This window comes from Babesia microti, chromosome III (genome assembly GCF_000691945.2).
Source record: "Babesia microti strain RI chromosome III, complete genome".
NCBI classification, from domain to species: domain Eukaryota; phylum Apicomplexa; class Aconoidasida; order Piroplasmida; family Babesiidae; genus Babesia; species Babesia microti.
In genome coordinates, this window is record NC_027207.2 from 798265 (window position 1) to 818390 (window position 20126).

Here is a 20126-nt window from a genome sequence, read left to right on the forward strand (position 1 = left end):
AAATATGTGTAACATTATAAGTGGTTATATCCCTAATTTGTACTATGTTGGGAATTTTAATTAAAAAATGCACGTGCCAAAAACGCATCAACAGATTAAGTGGATTGTAGTGTTTCAGTCCTGGGCATGTATACCCAAGTCTGGGCATTTGATTTATTATAGGTATTAATATTTCGTAAATAGTTGCTGATGGAGACGATTTGTGAAATAAAGGCAGGGAAGTGTACTGTTGAAGGGAATCTCGTATCCCCTGATGAACGAAAGGGCATCCTCCGTCTTGTAATGGTAACACTATATTTTACGTAGGAAAATGACGGACTTCTGAGGGTACAATGGAGCAACAGAAATACAGGTATGGTTGAAGATGACCTTTTTGTCATACACGACGCGTACCTATCTAAGGTTGATGCATGTACTACAGGGCAAGTTTATCTGCTAAAATTTATCTCAAGTGGTATAGAACTAATTATTTAGATGTGAGAATGCTATTTTGGATGCAAGAAATCAATCAAGAAGTCATCAAGAACTTCGTTGCCAAATTCAACGAGACGACAGCATCTCCACTCACATAATTCCAAAAGTCTAGGTTTAAAGCTAAACAAGCTTTCATCAATTCTTAATATCCTTATTTACGTCTAATTTATTAAGCAATTCCCGTAGCAAACTCCCCTTTTTCTTAGACCAACTTGGTACTCCAACATGTTTTACAATATCGCTGTCATTATAGTATTTTATCAGTGCTTCACGCCACTTGAGTGATACATCGTCATTTACGGCCCAGGGCTGGTCATCTTTTTCTATTGGATATATTACACTGGCCCAGGGTGGATTTACACCTATATTACCAGATTGTATATACCGTGTAAATTGCGATATTTTTCATATATAATCTGATCCAATCGGTCTACTAAATTAAGGTATCTTTCTAGTCTCTTAAAGGCAAAACATCTGAGATCAAAATCAGTTTTAGACTCTTGTATAATAACTAGTACGTTTAGGACCATAGAGGAACTACGCCGCGAGAGCAGTATCTTTTCGTAAGTTGTGCAGTTGCAAATCAATGGTACATTGGCCATGAAACTGTCAGAATCCTTGTCAAATCTCAAGTAAAATTCCAAAGCACACATTAAAATAGAGTACATCAATGCGATATTTCTTGAATTGGTAGTTTTGTTGCCAAGTGTGTAAATGTATGCAAACAGGAGTGATATTATGCATTGGATAATACTCACATAAATTATATCGCCAAAGGGAAGTTTTTCATAGACTCTAAATTTATCAAGTGGTTCCTCATTCATTTTTATGTAGAAATCATATATTATATCACCATATCTATTGTACATCCTTCGCTGTTCTACATAACGTAATATTTCATAACTACGTTGCATTGCCTCAAATTGTCCCATAGCATCTTCTGCTTTGTTACGATCCTAAGTAACGTTGAAAAAATAAATTGTTTGGTTAAAACAAGTTCTTTTTATAAAAATTTGATGTAATCTGTTACAAAAAATATTTTCCACTAAGATAACTCAAGAATGTCGCATTTAAAAGGCGTTTTTGTATAGGGACATTTTATTAAACATTTTTTACCGAACATAATTTCATCTTATAATTATAAACTCACCGGATGTAGTTTGAGGGAAGCCTTGAGATAGCATTGCCTTATCTGCAGATTGTTGTACCATGGCTTGGCATTTAGTATCTTAAACAAGTTGGGCTGGGATATACTTTTCTGTATAACAAAGTTTTGCTTACCAACGTAAAATAAGTGGATATTACTAAAACAAAGGTGAAGGAGATGAATGTACCTAGGTGTCGGTAAATTCTATTCCACGGTCTGTCTAAATCAGTTTTTAAAAAATAGAAAAAATGAAAATTCACGAACTGAAGTTGTGAATTTACAACAAAAATGTGTACTTACGGGGTTTGATAAGGTACTGAGCGATGGGCGTAAACACCACTGTCTGTATGACAAACTCCTCCATCTGGGTGTAGGGCAGGGCTTAACAGCGTATTGCTCTAGGTATGGGCAACGGTCCGTCTTTGGGTAACAGCCTTCTATTTCCAGTACCCAAATCTTCTGTATGTTACAAATAATTGTAGTATGACGAAACTCTCGATCAACTAATTTGGATACCTGAAGACTTTGGGTTTAATAAAAGGAGGTGGGAACACAAATCATTTCCTGCATTGTGGATAAAATCTGCTAAGCCCACAAAATGTATAATAATATATTTCCATGGTGTGTAAGCTGTTATTTAGCCAACTCGTGTGATATTGGACATATTCAACCTGAATTGCAAGTAATAAGTGACTACTTGAACGCTTCGATATGTGCAGTCGAATTTCCCGGCTATGGCATTCCCCCTGATAGCATTTACCCTAAAGAATATCCAAATGGCGATGATATTAATCGCAGAGGTATTTCTGCATTTAATTTGTTCGTCTATTTGGGTGTGCCGGCTTCCTCGATTGTATTTTTTGGTCGTTCCATTGGTACAGGTAACTAATTATTATGTTTTTAACAAAAATGCTTCAAGTAAACGCTTTTAAATCCATTTATCAATGAAATATACTTTACAAGTATATTTTCTGGTTTAATTTCCATTTTACCGTTTGTACACAGGTCGAGCGTATTATCTTGTTCTCCAATCGCTTGATTACTAATATTTTCATATAAATGTATTATTGATAATTATTTTTAATGTTTCAAGTATTAGTTTGCAATATCTAAATTTATGTGCATAATTGCCTTTTTAACCATCTAAATATCACTATTGCTGATCTTAATTGTTAAGAATATATTCAATATAATTCAGGTCCCGCATGTAGAATAGCAGGGGATCTAGGCAAGAAAGGAGTTAAAATTGGAGGAGTGGTGCTACACGCCCCTTATATGTCAGTGCATAAAATTGTACAAGATTATTCTCCACTGGGTACCTGGATTATAGATAATTACTGGGATAACGAGGCATCTATACTTGACATGGCCCCCAATACACCTCTTCTGATAATCCATGGTTTGGATGATGAAATAATTAACGTAATTCACGGCAAGACACTCTTTGATAAATACGAATCTAAGTTCAAAATGGGCTACTTCCCCTCTGAATCATACCACAACGAATTCTATATTATAGATGTAGGCAGAGAATGTGATTTAGGATATTGCAATGCCATTTTTGGATTTTTTGAGAACAAAAAGCAACGTTAATGATAATCAGCCCTTTGACATTGATGTACCAAAAGTTTACATGAATAAGCCGTCTAGGTTTAACAAGAGAGCTGAACCTGTGAGATCTACGTCTCGGTAAGCAACTTGTATTAAATAATGTTTTAAAATATCTACCACTACATATATCTTACACAGAATTCATGTTATGTATGTCTATATTTTTGTTTTGTTACGCGTCATTACTCATATGTATAAAGCACAAATATATGTGTGTGCACAAGCATACATGTTTTTATTATACAAATGAATTCCTCGCTCATTCAAAAATATAATATACACTGGTTAATGTAGAGATGTACACATTTGCAACTTGAGATCAACTTCCCTGCCTTCATTTGGAGAGACTGATATTTTAAAATCCAACAGCAAAAATAATTCAGGCAGAGCTGAATCAGCGCGAATGACTAACAGCCGCACCGAAAGTTCTAGGGCATGTAAGGCCCAAACATCAGGCCCTTGTGGAATCTTCAGAAGAACTGTTAATCCATTGTCTCAAAAGAAGGGTTCCAAATCAACCTCGCCGACTGTTGATGAAAAGCCATTATCAAATTACTTGGATCAATTAACTCAAAGGGGCGCCATTTCCCGCGAATTCGTCAATGAGGTGGTTGATCATGTGCACGAGACGGTGGACACCCTTGTTGACACTGCGGCTGATGATATGAAATAATTAGTTATATCTGTAATTAATTATTATAATTTACAAAATTTTATCCATTATGCCTCAAAGACCTGTAACTTAATTGTTTAACATTACATACAAATTATCAACTAATTAGTCTCGGTATTTATCATGTTGCACCGTGTCACATCTACTAAAATTATATTTTTTTCGTTCGCCGCATTTCAACCGAACCCTCATGTATCATTTAGGATAATTGGATTTAACATTTTTATTTGTTGAGAAAGTTTCATCCGGTACAATTTTGTTGGCCAAATTAGTTGTTTTATCTGAATTTGTTGCCGAGCTATGTGGTTTTATCATTTCTAAGGATTCTGCCAGTAAAGTTACATAATCCCCTATACTAGCACCTGATTTTGCTAAGCATTTACAGGCCAAGTCAATATCTGCAATTGTGCTGGCTAATAATAATGGGTTGTTGACAATTATATCGAGTGCCTGCGATTTAGGTATTCCAATTGATGATAGAAATGCAATCTTCTCCCTAGCTTGCCAGTGTCTTGGATCCACTCCTGCTTTTAATAGCTCATTAGATCTTTCACTTAGCATGTAATGGATATCGTGACGCGAGAATCCCACGTCCACCAGACCATAGATGAGTTTTATGGCAGATTTCAAAGTAAATCTCATTATAGCGATTTATTATATTCTATTTGATTTTTTAATCTGATTCCATAGTTATAACTCATAGTCAAAGAGATACTAGTGTAGATAAATAATCACATGATAATAACCTTACAAACACCCCAACCATAGGATGTGTATTCTCCTTGCACCTCATAGCACAACATATGCATAACCGTATAGTCGTTTATTCCTTTATTAAACATTTTTTATATATATAGTTTGCAATATCATATGTTTGAAAACCTACTTAGATCGCAATGAAGAAGATATCCTTCCTTCAATTGTTGATTGTCATAGCACTTAAATCTGTGTGTGGAGAAGCAGTCAATGAATTAAGAGTATATTTGTCAAGTCTTGAAAAAATATTAGCCTTTTCCAAAGATTTAGAAATTGGCATCCAAACTACACTGAGTATTCTTACTAATAGTATAATAACATCCCTTCCTGAAGGCTCGGCCAAAGACAGAATTCTCTTTGAATACACTCATAAGTTTAACAGGTTTGAAGGCCCAGAATTTTTGAATATTTCTTCTAGAAATCACGCCGAAAACGTTGTTAATCATCATGCTAAAAATCAAACCCTCACAGTCAAAGAGGAGGGAATCGAACATGTTGAAGCTATTGCAAAATCAATCAAGAGTGAAGTCAATGATTCTAAGTCACTCTTAGACGCTGCTTCCGATGCTGTAGATGAATTTAAAAAAGAGTCATCCGATGTAAAGGCTGCAAGCGGAGGTAACACGACGCTGAAGAACATATCTGAACATCTGAAGCACACTGGTGAAAAACTCGAAAAAAAGGTTAGGGCAGCAAAGGAAGGATTTGATGATGAAAGTAGAAATGCAGAAAAACTAATTCAAGAAATAGAAGACTTGTTTAACAATGAGGGAACGGGAGGCGAAAAAATAAACAATCAACACCAATCCAACTTAATGTTTAATGGCAGAAAAAGTGAGTACCAAATTGAATACCTAAGAAATTTGGTCGCACTGAGTAAAAACATGCAAATTGAACAGAGCAATATACAATTTGATACTATGACAATTTTGCAACCTGCAGAAAACATAGTAAACGCCATCAAATCGATACCAGAGAGTCAACCTAATCCCCAGCAGGAGGGAACACAAACAACTGATAAGCCTCACACGAATACTGAAGCTAAGGCACAAGAGCAAGGTAATTCATCGTAATTATATTTGTAACTAACGAAAAATGCAATAATTGTACAATAGTTTTGACTAATTTACAATTCTGGTTTCACGAAATAGAATATCTAGTTAGTGCTGCGATTCCAGATAATCTAATCAATTCTGAGTTAAATAATTCTCAGTCAATAGGATTTTTTGATTATTCATAAAACAAAGCACCAAATGGAAGTCTTACCATCACTTGAGTGGTGGTTATCCGATACAATGGTCACTTTTCCGCCATGATTTTTGATTTTATCTATAATAGACAACATATCTTTCCTATTTTCCACAGATTGGCAGCGTAAAATCCCATCAGTAACTAATAAGTGTTCAATTGCACCACTATCCATGTGTTGTTTAATCTATGTAATAATCACTAGTTAATACCATATTTTGGCCTATAAGAAATGTATCAGTACCCATCCCCATCCTCTTTTTTAGTTCATAGAGCACGCTAATATCAGGTGTCAAATCCGGAATTTCATTAAGTGCAGATCTAAACTGAGAGTGGCATTTACCTTCCCACCAGAGACACGGATTGGACTGTGAATGAGGGTAGAACTTTGTGCAATTGTGTAAAACCACTAAATTATGGGGTCTAATCACAGTTTAATGGCATTATCACTGATATAATTAGTGAAACTGTTCTATGTTAGATATTGATACTTTGATGAACCCAGGGCCTGCAATTGTAACATTGTACTTCTTATCAACATTCAAATGTTGGTTTAGCGTCTTAGCCACTGTTAAGTAAAAAGATTCGATGCTCTTTTTTAGTGATATTTTTTACCTTATCATAGCGTAGGTTTGCTACATTATTATATCTTTTGGGGGTGGTTCTTTTAACCTTGAATATTTCCTTGGTAATAAATTTTGTGAGTTTGTAAAATATGGCAATTCCTTCACCAATAAGCTAATTTATACTATTTCTTACAAGTACTGCTCTAATTGTTTCGTTAGATTTGTCTTTGGCCCTTTTAAATAGATCATCCGTTGTTCTATTCCAAACATTCTATTTTTAATAGATTAATACCTTTTTGAGAGTTATGATAGAATTATCATTAAGTTCTACTGTATGATACTGGCCTATCTTTATAAATTCTAGTTCTCTAGTGTTTCGACCTGAAATACTTATTGATTCATCATATGTATTGAATTCGAATTTCTGGGTTACAACTGATTTACCTCAATACTGAGTGTTATATTGAATTTTTTGATAATTTTACCTTTGCATTTGCAATCATTCCCCATTACATCAACCTTTCTGCTGGTAAAACATGTTATTGTATCACCAATGGCAAGAATATTGTATATACACCAACAATCATCGGGATCTTCCAATTTAACTTTCAATTCTGCCCCGTTGCCCTTAGTTCTCCCGAAATAGAGTATTCTCATCGTATATTATTTGATATTATTTGTCATATTTGTGAATTTAAATTACATATTCATGAGTTACATATGTGTAGGTATAAAGTATAGCAGGTGGGGGCTAAAGTATAAGATGACATGACTTGGCACATGGCTTTAATTGCCCTTGGCGGATGCGCATTCGTTGCCAGGATGGTCTATCGCAGCTTCAATAAATTTCCTTCTGGAAAAATTCCTATGGGATTTGAACCCAAAATGTCATACTCAGAGGCCATAAATATCCTTAATATCTCGTAAGTTTGTCAAAACATAATTTATTATTTAAAACAAATAATAAATTATACTTATTCACACATGTAATTCTGTAACATTGTCATAAGTGGTATTAAATTGTCATAAATTGTGCGGAATTTACAATGTTTGGCACGTTTACAATAATTTTTTCTAAATTTTAACAAATTTAATGTAACTCTGTGATTAATATAGGGGAGCCCCTACTAAGGACAAGATAAGACAGTTCCATCGCAACTTAATGCTAAAGAATCACCCTGATAACGGAGGTAAATAATAATTTACACAGGCTCAACATATTTAGCCTCAAAAGTTAACGAGGCCAAGGATTTTCTAATAAAATGATACTTTAACAACTGTTTAGGAGTGTTGATTATATTTGTTTGTTTTGAAACTTGTAAAAGTCACCGAAACCTGTTTTGACAACATCACATTTCCTAATTTTAGGACCGCTAGTAACACGTACAAATCCATCCTCATCAACAAGGGCTTTTTCGGCCACCTTGCGCTCAATTTCCTTCATTATATCATATTTTGCCATATATTCGTCTACTTTTCTAAGTTAGCTATTTAATTACTTGGACATATTATCGGGTTTCTCCACGAAATTCATGTATGTTTGTTTGTGATCTAAATAATTAGATATATTACCATAGCAATTCTTGTGACTATATTTTAGGGGATTTGGCAGTGCCAATAAATTGATATTGTCTATGAAAGGTCTAGTGCCCATAGTAATTATTTTTTCTAGCTGTGACTCAGTAGACATAACTACATGGCACAAAGTATTTATCTGAGTGAATTATTTTAATTGCCTTGTCTATAAACCCTCTTTTTTGTCGTTTAACCATCAAATCTATCAATTCTATGGTTACATATTGTGATAAAATATCTTCCAATGCATTCTTATCCATAGATTCCCCAGGGAATGTTATGAACAATGTTCTACCACTGGGATATTCTTTCCCATCATTTTTAGTACAAATGTGGCGCTTAATGTACAACTGTGTTGTGAAGAATAGGTTAGGGACTATAGGCAATGATAGGACTAGGAATCCGTCAGTCCCCATCTACACTTAGTGTCATTCACTTGTACTTGTGATGATGGATTGACTGAAATTTTTCTATGCAAAGCAATTAAAACGTTAAATGGTTATTGGAAATATTTTTTGATGGCTGACCTGTCAAGCATCGTCAATTGGGCACAACAAGTAAATGCACAAATAGATACCCTCAATCCATCAGGGTTTGCCAAACTATTTTCCCCTTTATGTGAGGTTCTAGCCTGGAGACAAGTAGGTCTACTGCAGGAGGTAATTTATAGATGGAATTAGAGTGAAATAATCGACATTGGAAATAAATATTTTGCTAAATATGACAATCAAGTTGGGCCAGGGTTGAAGAATCTCTGTGTTAACTATCTCAGCCTTTGTAGATTGATAGCTACCCATCCAATTAATTGGAAAGATGTCTTAAAGAGGAGTTCCCAACTTTTAGAGTACTTTCATTTAATGCATTTTTTAACACCGTTATGGTGTTAAAAAAATTAACCTATTTTATGACTAACCTATTAACACAGTGTTTGGCTGGACTTATATCTAGATGAAAGGATGCAACAATATAATTGGCTTGTGCCTTGTCTACATACAATTTGTAATATACTTTTCAAATGTGGTTCATTGGTAAGCTTTTTGGTGTTATAAATCTCAATCTTCATCCCTTATTATATGTGCACAACCATTCATATTTCCGCAACAATATAAGAGAAGTTATAGATTGTGTATAGTAATATATAAGAATTCACTGGTTAATTTTTTATTCATAATTAAATATTACCGTCATATATGTGTATTATTTTGTAAAGTGATAATTTTTACATATTATCATATGTAAAAATTATATTGTAGTAGTACATTCTAACTTAGGCCGACAAACAAGAGAGGGTTGGTGGCCATTTTGGCGATGATGAATTCCCACAAGATACAGATGCTAACTCAAAAGAAGCACTCAACATGATTAGGAGCAAATTGGGGCGGGTTAGGGGAGAGGAAGATAGGCATCCAGCCTATATAGTACTCCTGGGTCATTCAATTAAAGGGTGTATGCAATTGGGTAATATGCAAATGGCAGCAGGATTTCTCAAGGCAATAGAATCTACCACGATTAACCCAGAGTCTTGTCCCTTGGGTCCATTGATTAACTTCAGATACTACTTAGGTATACCACACTATTTTATGGAATTGAATATATTATTTCATTATTGGAAATAATATTTTAACAATGTATTAAATTATTACGTAGGCAAGTTACATATGCAGCAAGATCGTTATAAACAAGCAGATGAAAATCTAAGCTGGGCATTTACATACTGTGGAGACAAACATATCAAAGCAAAAAGAGCGATTCTCGAATGTTTAGTAGTTGTGAGAATTTGTCTGGGTCAATTGCCTCCAAAATTGATTCTAAAAAAATATGGTATGGAACACCATTTAGACATTGTAAAGGGGATTAAAATTGGCAACATCCAACTTTTTGAGCAAACACTCGAAAAGTATATATCAATATTTATCCAAAAAGGGACGATTCTTTGCGTTGAAAGGTTTAAATACCTAGTAATTAGGACACTGGTCAAGAGAGCTAAACAATGGTGGAATGAAGCTATGCCGGATCAGAAACCCAATATGGTACCAATACCACTCTTTACTGCGTTAGTCAAGTGGCAGATACATAATTTGGACAATGATGAAATGATTTGTCTCTGTGCCAATTTGATTCGCTTGGGGTATATTAAGGTATGTTTCATCAATTATAGTAAAGATTTGTAAAATTTCATTTTACAAATACCCATATCTATATATCAGTGAAATTGTTGAAACATGTAACACAGGGTTACATATCCTGGGAACATCAAACACTAGTGTTTAGCAAGATTCAGCCATTCCCTCCGATAATTGAGACGATATTGGAATAAATATTCACAATTCTTGTAGTAAATTATTATTTTTTATTTTAATTGTAGAAATTTCCAACATTTGCTATAATTAGTTATCTGTTGAGTATTTAATTAAATAATTATTCAAAACAATTATTTAGAATTAATTACTAGCTCTCCTCGGTGCATTTTTTAATAAAGTATTCAATAAATAATAATCGAACTCCCATATACAGACGAAGCTGTTAAATGATGTTTATAACACATACAAAAATAATTAATATAGACAAAAATTATTTATTGGACTAGGTTAACGTAAAAAACATGACAATTAGTGTATGAAAATTTATATAATTGATTTATGATGCCTGTATCCTATAGCTCTCCAATAGATCTAAAATTTGAACAATTCTTCTCTCTGGAAGCCTGGCAATTGAGGGAATCAGGGACTATTTTCAAATATTAATTACCTTGGCTTCCTGTACAGATTTGGGTAGCAAATTGACCAAAGATGCCATTTCATATTCATGCAATCCGCCCTCCCTTTCAAGACTCCTAAAATTAGCACTCCACTTACGTTCTAATGTCTACAATTGCATTGCGATATTTTAACTTTGAAAATCTACCAGAATAGTCATAAAATGACTTTAACAACCTAAATAACAGTTTCATGTTACTGCTGAGCTGCCTCGTTACGTTTAGGATTAAGCCTAATTTGATCGCCCAAAATTAGGTGCAATTCACAAAGGTTTAAGCACTTGTAATCTTCAAATTCGGGTCCCAAATTCAACTCGCTCAGATCATTAGCCACAACCATCTTAACACTATATACTGATTATGTTGCAATGTATACATCCATGTGATATCATCTATTTTGTATATAGGTAACTAATAAAAAGTTTGGAAATTCAAATATATATTTTTAATTATATTTCAACTTGGTCAGCCTTTCAATTCTTCATGAACATGAAGAAGCTGAACGTGTATTTGACGAGGCTGGTAATCAGGTAGGCTATAATAAATACATTGCTAATCGGCCCATTAACAACAAAGATTTCTTCAGTGTATGCTATAAATACTAGTACTAATTTACATAATTATCTGTCATTTTATGGTTATATAATTATATGGTTTATCACGAGTATATAAATATTACAATGGTATCCCACTTTGACATAGTTATAACCAAAAACCCATCAGAAGTCCCGAAAATTGAGTGTATTTCATTTCCCATAATTGCGAAAATGGTTGAAAGTTCCGATGCTAAAATCTTGGTGTCCTTGTTTGCATACAGCCTCGCCTGTTGATCAAGGTCTTAAGCGTCAAATAAAGTTCAATCTCAAGATTTATAGATGGAAACTGTTTATAATTTGATTTGCATAAATATTCAGATTGTATTTGAACGTCACGATTGTTCTTATCATCCAATCCATAGTCCACCAAATCGTCTTCACAATTCATGCCAAATTTAATCGGCCATACCTGTTCTATTAGTGTTAATTTGATTTAACAAAGTTACACATGTACTAGTGGAGACATTTTACATTTGCAAGCTTCTATTGTCAATGCCAGTATTACCAGCGAAAAAACTACTCAAATTAAACTAGTTGTGCTGTATAGCTATGGCTATTGGATATGAATATGAATGAAGGAAAGAAGAATATTATAAAAATTTGCAGTAATAACTTCACCAAGGTGCTTATTTTCATATTATTAGGATGGTTTTCTATAACATTAATCATAGCGTTATTGCCAGAAGATATGTGATATATATCAATCCAATTAAGATGTAATATACAGTATTTAATGTGGAATCCCCTAAAGTAAATTTTGTATATTATTGATGACTTGGTGTTCTTAGGGTATTACAAATAATACAAGCATTCATGTGCTGTGGAAAAGGTTAATATCAGATGAACTCCGGTTGGAACTGGGTGAAATTTTTACCATGGTTATTATAAATAATTATGATTATTTACATCATAATGGTTTAATTGCATACATTAAGAAATCTAGTGCAGGTATGCATATTATCCAACTAATAAAATAACACTACCACTGCCTCTAGCAACTATAGAATTGTATGTATCACTGTCAATAAATTGACATAACTATCTTGTCCCGGAACAACATTGGCACTATCGAAAATAGAGCAACTATTGATAGTGGCACCCTTATCCACTATGACCTATTGTAAATGTTTATTAACCGTATTCATTGAGGCAACTGAAACATATATGGGAAATAGTGTACGAATTATCTCGACAAAATACACCAAAAAAAAATTCATAACATAATCTAACCAAATAGTCATTTTTGGAACCATTCATCATAATAGACACGAAAAACGTGTATATTGATCTGCGGGATATTGCGCCAGCTAGTAACATATTATAATTGTAGATAGTATGGTCATTTTTCTAAATGCATAGGGAATTGTTAGTATGAACGCACTCATATTCTAACAACTAATTCAAAATCTCACTTCCTGTGATGTTATCCGTTATTCGCGAATATGTGAGAGTCTTACAATTAGAAATCATCTTCACAATTGTTTGGCAGTGTTTCAGTGATAATTTAATGTGTTACTGTAGTGTTCTCAGGGTGTTGCTGCTAAAAAATTAATGAAAAAACACCGGCGCGCCGACTGTTTATGTCGGTAGGAAGGTTGATAAATGTTGTGTATTGCGATTTTAAAATTGATTTTTCTTGAAACATCCCAATTTTAAATATCATTATCCACATTTATCCACAAATAATATCATTATAAAATCACTCTAGAATTTTAAATTTTTCATATAGGCGTGACCCCTATAATCATATAGTTTAAATATCATGTCGGGACTGTTTGGTCAATCGCAGCAGATTGGTGGTGGATTATTTGGCCAATCTAACCAACAGTCTGGGGGAGGGTTATTCGGGTCAACATCGCAACAGCCAACCCAAACATGCAGCGGATTATTTGGATCATCTCCAGCTCCCGCAAATAGTAGTATTTTCGGTTCAAATACACAGTCTGCTGCTTCTAGCGGTGGGATTTTTGGTTCATCCACAGCTCCAGTTAATAGCGGAGGCGGCATTTTTGGTCAATCTAACACTAATGTTAGCAGTGGTAGTGGATTATTTGGCGGTGGAAATACTACAGGTCAATCTGGTGGGGGTATTTTTGGTTCATCAACTACTTCGGCTCCAGCATCAGGAGGAGGGTTATTCGGCCAAACTGGAACCACTACCAGTGGAGGAGGTGGATTATTTACCTCATCTTTTGCGCCAGCGCCAAGTAGTGGCGGACTATTCGGGCAGCCATCCACACCTGCGACAAGCGGCACTGGATTGTTTTCTAGTACCAGTACGACTCAACCAAGTTCGGGAGCGGGGCTATTTGGTTCAAGTACTACTCCAGCTAGTGGAAGCGGTGGTCTTTTTGGTCAACCTAGCACTTCAACGACAACTAGTGGTGGTATTTTTGGTTCATCAACTACTTCGGCTCCAGCATCAGGAGGAGGGTTATTTGGCCAAACAGGAACCCCTGCCAGTGGAAGCAGTGGCATATTTGGCTCAACAAATACCACAACCTCGGCCTCAGGGACTGGATTGTTCGGTTCGACGTCAACAACTCCACAGCCTGGCAGTGGTAGTGGATTATTTGGCGGTGGAAATACTACAGGTCAATCTGGTGGGGGTATTTTTGGTTCATCAACTACTTCGGCTCCAGCATCAGGAGGAGGGTTATTCGGCCAAACTGGAACCACTACCAGTGGAGGTAATTTATTTGGCACCACCAGCACTACAACACCGGCGCCTGCTAGCGGTGGACTATTCGGTTCTTCTTCTACTACGTCCACAACAACTCCAACACAAGCAACAACTACAGTAGGAGGGGGAGGGTTGTTTGGCACTGCAAGTGCAACTACTGCGCCGGCGTCTGGTGGATTATTTGGCACCACCAGCACCACAACACCGGCGCCTGCTAGCGGTGGACTATTCGGTTCTTCTTCTACTACGTCCACAACTCCAACACAAGCAACAACTACAGTAGGAGGGGGAGGGTTGTTTGGCACTGCAAGTGCAACTACTGCGCCGGTGTCTGGTGGATTATTTGGCACCACCAGCACTACAACACCGGCGCCTGCTAACAACACTACTCCTGCTAACACTACAACTGTGCCAACTGCCATACTAACAACTAGTACACCGTCCCCTGCTACCGATGGTTTATTTGGATCGACCGACGTTACAACTACTACTGATTCCACAACTAAACTCGTTGGCACTAGCCCTTTTGAAAAACAAACAGATTCGGGGCCGGATGTCACTGCCGCTACTAACGATACGCCTAACGCATTTATCACAGATAAGCCAACAGCTGGAGGAGATCTCAAAGGTAGGTCACTATTTGGGCATTTAAAAGTATCCTTTTTCAACCATTTACATGTCACATTAATTCATATGTATATATATATATAATTTACATTTTTTAAATTTGATAAAATTGTAACATCTATGGCAATTATGCATGTTTTTGTTATGGAAGTACAATGCTAATACTCTTGATTTATATTTCATTTAAAAAAACGCTTATCAACTTACACGCACAGTGATAGTGGCCATTGCACGCAATATATATTATGTATAATGCGTATATATCGTGTCACTACGGTTCTGAATTTACATCGTTTACTAATTTTGATTGATTATACATTGTTGGAATTGAAATTTCAAAAATTTGGCGTCAAATTAATCCCTTGTGTTATATTGCATGATAACGTAGGCCAAGTTGAGTTGTCATTTTCGTCTGTGGAGCATGAATGTGTGCAAGACCTACTTTCTAACTGGGAGAAGAGAATGGAAGTCAAGATACAAAGGTTTACTGAGTTTGCTCAAGACATACAGAGGATCGATCGCGATCTAATACTACAAACAGAAAAGTTACAAGTATTGTTGGATGAGCAAGCAACTGTTCAGGAAAGACAGAACCAAGTACAGGAGATGATCCAAGTTATTGAGAAGGAACAGCAACAGGTGCTAGAATCGTTGGATATAATGGATACTGCGCTTGAGACGTTGTTGGGTCCAGATAAGAAAATAACCAGTAAGAGTGGCGAAACTATAGATTTCGTCTCCAACAAATTGCGGGATTTAGAAGCTCAATTAAAGGCCGCACATGATGTGGTGGATTCTGTGGTTAAAGCTTCGCAACCGGAGCCCCTGGCTAATGTTGCTAAAGTGTTTGCATTCCACCAGGACACTATTGAAAATATCCAGCTTCAGACATCGGAGATTGAGAAGAAACTTGACGCTATTAAGCAGCAGCAAGCAGTCTAAACAATATTTAACGATTAAGTTGGTTGGAATTTGATTGGCTAATATGGTAACACTGGTTTTTATTTTCACTGTCAATGCACAACATTCACAAATTATTAGTGCAAAATGTCAAATTCATTTTTACGCATAAATTATGCACAGATCATATATCCATATTCGTGGTATATCATAATAGGGTATAGAACAGTCAAGTGTATAATTGCTGGGCATTAGGTGTATGTCCAGGTTATATGTGGATAATATTTATGTAATATATGACAGATATTGCAAAATAAGATGCATAAAAATTTATGATATAATGGTAATTATTGTTATTATGTAGTATTTTAACTATAATAAATATATCAGCCATTAAACTTGATATAAATTGTAAATATGTATATATAATAAATTAATTTATATAATTGGTTCGAAATATAAATATGCACATGAATATAAGAATTAATTCTAAGAAATATTCTTGGAAGGACAAAAGGTTAACACAAGGATAGGCAAGTCAATAAACAATTCATTTTGAATAAAGGAGGTTTGCATCGCGCATTATAATAGTCAAACAAATAACAGTTTAGACCCTACTACAAATGACAAATAAATGGCAGTTACAACAGAACAATATAAAAGGATCAAGTGAGGATTTACAACAAATTATTTATACTGCAAGCTTCAATATCATCATTTAATGAGTGGAATAATCATTGTCAATCTAATGCAAATAATGTATCTACATTAGAATCGCTGGAATTATGTATAGAAACTTACTTTCCTAATCAAGGGTCAAAATGATTAACTAGGACTAACCTATTTAAATCGTTTTTTATAGAGCATACTGTCATTGGCTATTGGTTTATACAAAACTTGACATTTTTTAAATAGATTAAAATAATATTTGGTGAATAAGAAACAATTAACGATAACAGTAAGATTAGTAGTGTGGGTGAAGTATGTAATGGTAAATTTTAGAGTAATCTTTAGAATTTGTGTCATAATTCTAATACTAAACTACAAAATATGTGTGTATAGGTATTTAGATTAGAACTGCTGTAATAAGTAATTAATGTACATGACTTTAATGAGGTAAAGTCATGCCAGTGTTGTGTATACATAGGTTTGGGTGGGGTGGCCAGAATGTTGGCCTGGTCGATTAGGAAGATTTATTTAAATTCTCATTATCATACCTATAAATATGTAAATATAGCTAGACCCACTTGCTTATCATGCCCAATACGTTATTTGCCGCGCAACTTCTCCAGTTCACCAAAGGATCCCACCGACGATCATATAAATGATCCCAAAGAAGAAGATATAGTTGAAAATGACCAAAAAGTAGATAATGAAGACAGTAAAGGTGATGATTTTATATCAAAAATCGACGAATCAGATCCATCAGATTTGAAAGATTCGCCAGATCAACCAATTAGCTATGCATCTCTTTCTGACATCCGTTCCATACTTACATTCTTGAAGGATGAAAAAAAATTTGGTAGATCGGCACAAAAAGGTAAAATACGCCGCAGTCCTTTGCCCCTAAAAGAATCGGATCCGCTCGACCATGATGAAGGGACCGGTGGTAGTACCAAAAATGGGCAGACCGCCACCGATACAGGGGAGGCTAAGGCTTTTATTGAGGTAATATATCCTAAGGGGGATAATCTACCTGCTCTGGCATTTGGCCAGGGAGGACCACGATTGCATGCAATATTTGCGTTGGGGCTATTCAAAAAACCAGCATTCCCAGGATTCTACCAGGTTCTCCAAATTCAAGACCCATTTGTAATTCAATCGCTATCAAATGCCAGGAACAAATTGGGTCATGATTTCATTGGGGGTTTCCTAGTCAAAGAGCCAATGACAGATATATCCCCGCTTTCCAACTTTTCGAGCCTAAGAGAAGATGCAGGCGCGGTTAGGAGGTGTGAAGAGATGCACAGCATTGGCACGTTGCTGCAGATAATAAGTATTGCGCCTCATATGAATTTACCCGGTGGACAAGCTATTCTTATGCCATATAAACGCATCAGAATGACCGGATACTACAAGGAACCAGATGATAGCTCACCCCTATATCGTGTGGCAGTTGATTATATTGAGGATAAATTCGACCCAAACGATGATGTCATCAAGGCACTACATCTAGAAATTATTACTACGATGAAAAACCTATTGAAAACTTCACATTTCTACAAGGAACACTTTGACCAGGTGATTAGATTCTACAACCTTGACTACCCACACAAGCTGGCAGATCTAATTGCCGGTATGTCCATGGGCAAGAGAAACGAATTACAAAATGTGCTAGAAGAATTGGATATGGAAAGAAGGTTGACTTTGGTGTTGGAGTTGGCCAGGAAAGACTACGAATTTGCAAAAATCCAAATGCAGGTTAAAACCCAGGTGGAACAGAAAATGACCGGTGATCAGAAAAGATATCTGTTAATGGAACACTTGAAGATGATTAAGAAGGAGCTAGGTGTGGATGGGGACGATAAACAATCTGTAATTGATGCATTTGATAAAGAATTCCAAGAGTGCCAGAAATACATGCCCGAAGAGGGAATTGAGAGTTACAAAACTAGTATAGCAAGACTTTCACAGCTTGAAATTTCATCAGCTGAATTTGGAGTCTGTCGTTCCCACCTTGAATGGCTATTAGGTCTTCCTTGGGGCAAGCTTACAATTGATGAGCAGAGCATTTCCCGAGCACGTAGTATATTGGACAGTCACCACTATGGGCTTAAAGATGTTAAGGAGCGATTGCTAGAGTTTATCGCTGTTACAATTGCCCGTGGAGATTCGCATGGTAAAATATTGTGTCTTGTAGGACCTCCTGGGGTCGGTAAAACTTCAATCGGCGTCAGTATATCGCAGGCACTCAACAAGAGAATATATAAACTTAGTGTAGGCGGTTTGTTCGATGTAGCGGAGCTTAAGGGGCATCGTAGAACCTATGTTGGAGCGTTGCCTGGGAAAATTATCCAATCATTACGTTATACTAAGTGTTACAACCCCCTGATACTGCTTGATGAAATTGATAAGTTGGGTAAGGATATACGGGGAGATCCGGCATCAGCTTTACTAGAAATACTTGACTTTTCCCAAAATAACACCTTTAGAGATTTATATTTAGACATACCCGTTGACTTGTCTAAGATCTTATTCGTGTGCACCGCAAATGTCACAGATACGATACCAGCGCCATTGCTGGATAGGATGGAAGTAATTCACCTTTCAGGTTATCTCCATGAGGAAAAAATAGAGATTGCTACTCGTCATCTAATTCCAAAGTGTCTAAAAGAGTCCGGGATCAATAATGTGGCTTTTGATCATGATTGCTTAAGTAACATTGTAAAGTTTTATGCTAGAGAGTCCGGGGTTAGGCAATTGGAAAAATCTATAGAAAAGATACTCCGTAAAATTGCATTAGAAACCGTTGAGTCCGTTGAATTGTCTAAGGCAGGGATAGATTCTGTTGATTTGTCAGCACAGGTAGGCACTATTGGAACTGAAATGGATAGTTCTGTATGTGACGATGGAGAAGGTGATGAGCACAAAAAATTATCGGAGGATAATTCTGCATCATTATCGGGAGGAGATAATGATAAAAGGTTGGTACCTGAGGAGAAAAAGATAGTTTCGGTGAATGACCTGCAAAAATATCTCGGGGCACCAATATTTCAAACGGAGCGATTGCACCTAGACCCAATGCCTGAAGGAGTAGTTATGGGCATGGCCTGGACCAACATGGGAGGAGCCATCCTTTTTGTCGAGGCATCAGGAAAGAAAGCAGACTCAGCAGCGTTCAAAGTGACTGGGCACCTGGGTAAAGTGATGAATGAGAGCTCTGAAATTGCACTGAGCTTTTCCAGAGACTTTGTTTCTAAAATAGACCCCAGTAACAATTTCTTGGAAGAAGCTAAGATACATTTGCACGTCCCTGAGGGGGCAACGCCTAAGGACGGCCCAAGCGCAGGTATCACAATGGCGCTGGCACTAGTGTCTCTTGCGCTTAAGAAATCATGTAAACCTTCTCTTGCTATGACAGGAGAGCTAACGCTAACGGGCAAAGTACTCAGGATAGGAGGGGTTAAAGAAAAATTGGTAGCGGCCATTAGGGAGGGAGTTAAGAATGTGATATTGCCCAAGGCCAATTTTGCTGACTTTGAACTGTTGGAGGATGATATCAAAGAAAAGGTAAATCCTACTTTTGTGGAAGACTTCCAGCAAGTATACAATAGGGCACTATAAGCACTGTTGGCCCATATTAACACGTTTGTAATATTTCCCAAATTTTGGCAATCACAAACAAAGCTTATATACTGAGTAGTAGATACATATATTATTAATTGCATATGTTTTGTTTGTAATATGATAAGTTGTTTTATCGAAACTAAAGTGAGTGAGTGTAATGTGAAATCAAAACAAATTAAATGTAGGTTTAACGGGGTAGAATATATTTTTAATATTTATTCGGTTAAT

General features: G+C 35.9%; 14 protein-coding genes across 14 annotated transcripts; 9 read left to right on the top strand and 5 right to left on the bottom strand.

Moving 5' to 3' along the window:
- Positions 190 to 572, top strand: BMR1_03g02280 (Proteasomal ubiquitin receptor ADRM1 homolog; the record flags this gene model as incomplete). Its single annotated transcript, XM_012793612.1, has 3 exons — positions 190 to 285; positions 307 to 454; positions 475 to 572. 3 exons carry the CDS (start codon positions 190 to 192, stop codon positions 570 to 572), a joined length of 342 nt encoding a protein of 113 aa, XP_012649066.1.
- On the bottom strand, positions 610 to 1985 carry BMR1_03g02285 (DnaJ protein, putative; the record flags this gene model as incomplete). The annotated part of the gene is made up of 5 exons (XM_021482034.1): positions 610 to 836; positions 860 to 1430; positions 1625 to 1732; positions 1756 to 1841; positions 1922 to 1985. The coding sequence occupies 5 exons, from the start codon at positions 1983 to 1985 to the stop codon at positions 610 to 612; spliced, it is 1056 nt and encodes a 351-aa protein (XP_021338599.1).
- A 40-nt stretch (positions 1986 to 2025) lies between these two features.
- BMR1_03g02286 (alpha/beta hydrolase, putative) lies at positions 2026 to 3905 on the top strand (the record flags this gene model as incomplete). The annotated part of the gene is made up of 6 exons (XM_021482035.1): positions 2026 to 2082; positions 2104 to 2242; positions 2263 to 2502; positions 2820 to 3142; positions 3165 to 3310; positions 3527 to 3905. The coding sequence occupies 6 exons, from the start codon at positions 2026 to 2028 to the stop codon at positions 3903 to 3905; spliced, it is 1284 nt and encodes a 427-aa protein (XP_021338600.1).
- On the bottom strand, positions 4101 to 4547 carry BMR1_03g02300 (hypothetical protein; the record flags this gene model as incomplete). Its single annotated transcript, XM_012793617.1, has 1 exon — positions 4101 to 4547. One exon carries the CDS (start codon positions 4545 to 4547, stop codon positions 4101 to 4103), a length of 447 nt encoding a protein of 148 aa, XP_012649071.1.
- Positions 4802 to 5734, top strand: BMR1_03g02305 (hypothetical protein; the record flags this gene model as incomplete). Its single annotated transcript, XM_012793618.1, has 1 exon — positions 4802 to 5734. One exon carries the CDS (start codon positions 4802 to 4804, stop codon positions 5732 to 5734), a length of 933 nt encoding a protein of 310 aa, XP_012649072.1.
- On the bottom strand, positions 5802 to 7132 carry BMR1_03g02310 (Protein pelota homolog; the record flags this gene model as incomplete). The annotated part of the gene is given in 10 exon segments (XM_021482036.1): positions 5802 to 5854; positions 5928 to 6096; positions 6122 to 6230; positions 6253 to 6318; positions 6341 to 6381; positions 6401 to 6502; positions 6525 to 6647; positions 6669 to 6746; positions 6768 to 6899; positions 6920 to 7132. 10 exon segments carry the CDS (start codon positions 7130 to 7132, stop codon positions 5802 to 5804), a joined length of 1086 nt encoding a protein of 361 aa, XP_021338601.1.
- BMR1_03g02315 (protein pelota) lies at positions 7244 to 7741 on the top strand (the record flags this gene model as incomplete). Its single annotated transcript, XM_012793620.1, has 3 exons — positions 7244 to 7398; positions 7592 to 7665; positions 7686 to 7741. 3 exons carry the CDS (start codon positions 7244 to 7246, stop codon positions 7739 to 7741), a joined length of 285 nt encoding a protein of 94 aa, XP_012649074.1.
- On the bottom strand, positions 7770 to 8466 carry BMR1_03g02316 (DnaJ homolog subfamily C member 19; the record flags this gene model as incomplete). The annotated part of the gene is made up of 4 exons (XM_021482038.1): positions 7770 to 7953; positions 7975 to 8026; positions 8048 to 8189; positions 8212 to 8466. 4 exons carry the CDS (start codon positions 8464 to 8466, stop codon positions 7770 to 7772), a joined length of 633 nt encoding a protein of 210 aa, XP_021338602.1.
- Positions 8569 to 10367, top strand: BMR1_03g02330 (PCI domain-containing protein 2; the record flags this gene model as incomplete). The annotated part of the gene is made up of 6 exons (XM_021482039.1): positions 8569 to 8709; positions 8731 to 8894; positions 8976 to 9078; positions 9322 to 9613; positions 9698 to 10188; positions 10284 to 10367. The coding sequence occupies 6 exons, from the start codon at positions 8569 to 8571 to the stop codon at positions 10365 to 10367; spliced, it is 1275 nt and encodes a 424-aa protein (XP_021338603.1).
- Positions 10368 to 10687: 320 nt separating this feature from the next.
- On the bottom strand, positions 10688 to 11145 carry BMR1_03g02335 (DNA-directed RNA polymerase II subunit RPB4; the record flags this gene model as incomplete). The annotated part of the gene is made up of 4 exons (XM_012793624.1): positions 10688 to 10777; positions 10799 to 10883; positions 10906 to 10983; positions 11006 to 11145. 4 exons carry the CDS (start codon positions 11143 to 11145, stop codon positions 10688 to 10690), a joined length of 393 nt encoding a protein of 130 aa, XP_012649078.1.
- A 310-nt stretch (positions 11146 to 11455) lies between these two features.
- On the top strand, positions 11456 to 11635 carry BMR1_03g02340 (hypothetical protein; the record flags this gene model as incomplete). Its single annotated transcript, XM_012793625.1, has 1 exon — positions 11456 to 11635. The coding sequence occupies one exon, from the start codon at positions 11456 to 11458 to the stop codon at positions 11633 to 11635; it is 180 nt and encodes a 59-aa protein (XP_012649079.1).
- Positions 11636 to 11963: 328 nt separating this feature from the next.
- BMR1_03g02341 (DNA-directed RNA polymerase II subunit D) lies at positions 11964 to 12095 on the top strand (the record flags this gene model as incomplete). The annotated part of the gene is made up of 1 exon (XM_021482040.1): positions 11964 to 12095. The coding sequence occupies one exon, from the start codon at positions 11964 to 11966 to the stop codon at positions 12093 to 12095; it is 132 nt and encodes a 43-aa protein (XP_021338604.1).
- A 1068-nt stretch (positions 12096 to 13163) lies between these two features.
- Positions 13164 to 15653, top strand: BMR1_03g02345 (Nucleoporin FG repeat region; the record flags this gene model as incomplete). Its single annotated transcript, XM_021482041.1, has 2 exons — positions 13164 to 14712; positions 15100 to 15653. The coding sequence occupies 2 exons, from the start codon at positions 13164 to 13166 to the stop codon at positions 15651 to 15653; spliced, it is 2103 nt and encodes a 700-aa protein (XP_021338605.1).
- Positions 16779 to 19895, top strand: BMR1_03g02350 (Lon protease homolog 1 mitochondrial; the record flags this gene model as incomplete). Its single annotated transcript, XM_012793627.1, has 1 exon — positions 16779 to 19895. One exon carries the CDS (start codon positions 16779 to 16781, stop codon positions 19893 to 19895), a length of 3117 nt encoding a protein of 1038 aa, XP_012649081.1.
- Between the last annotated feature and the right edge of the window lie 231 nt (positions 19896 to 20126).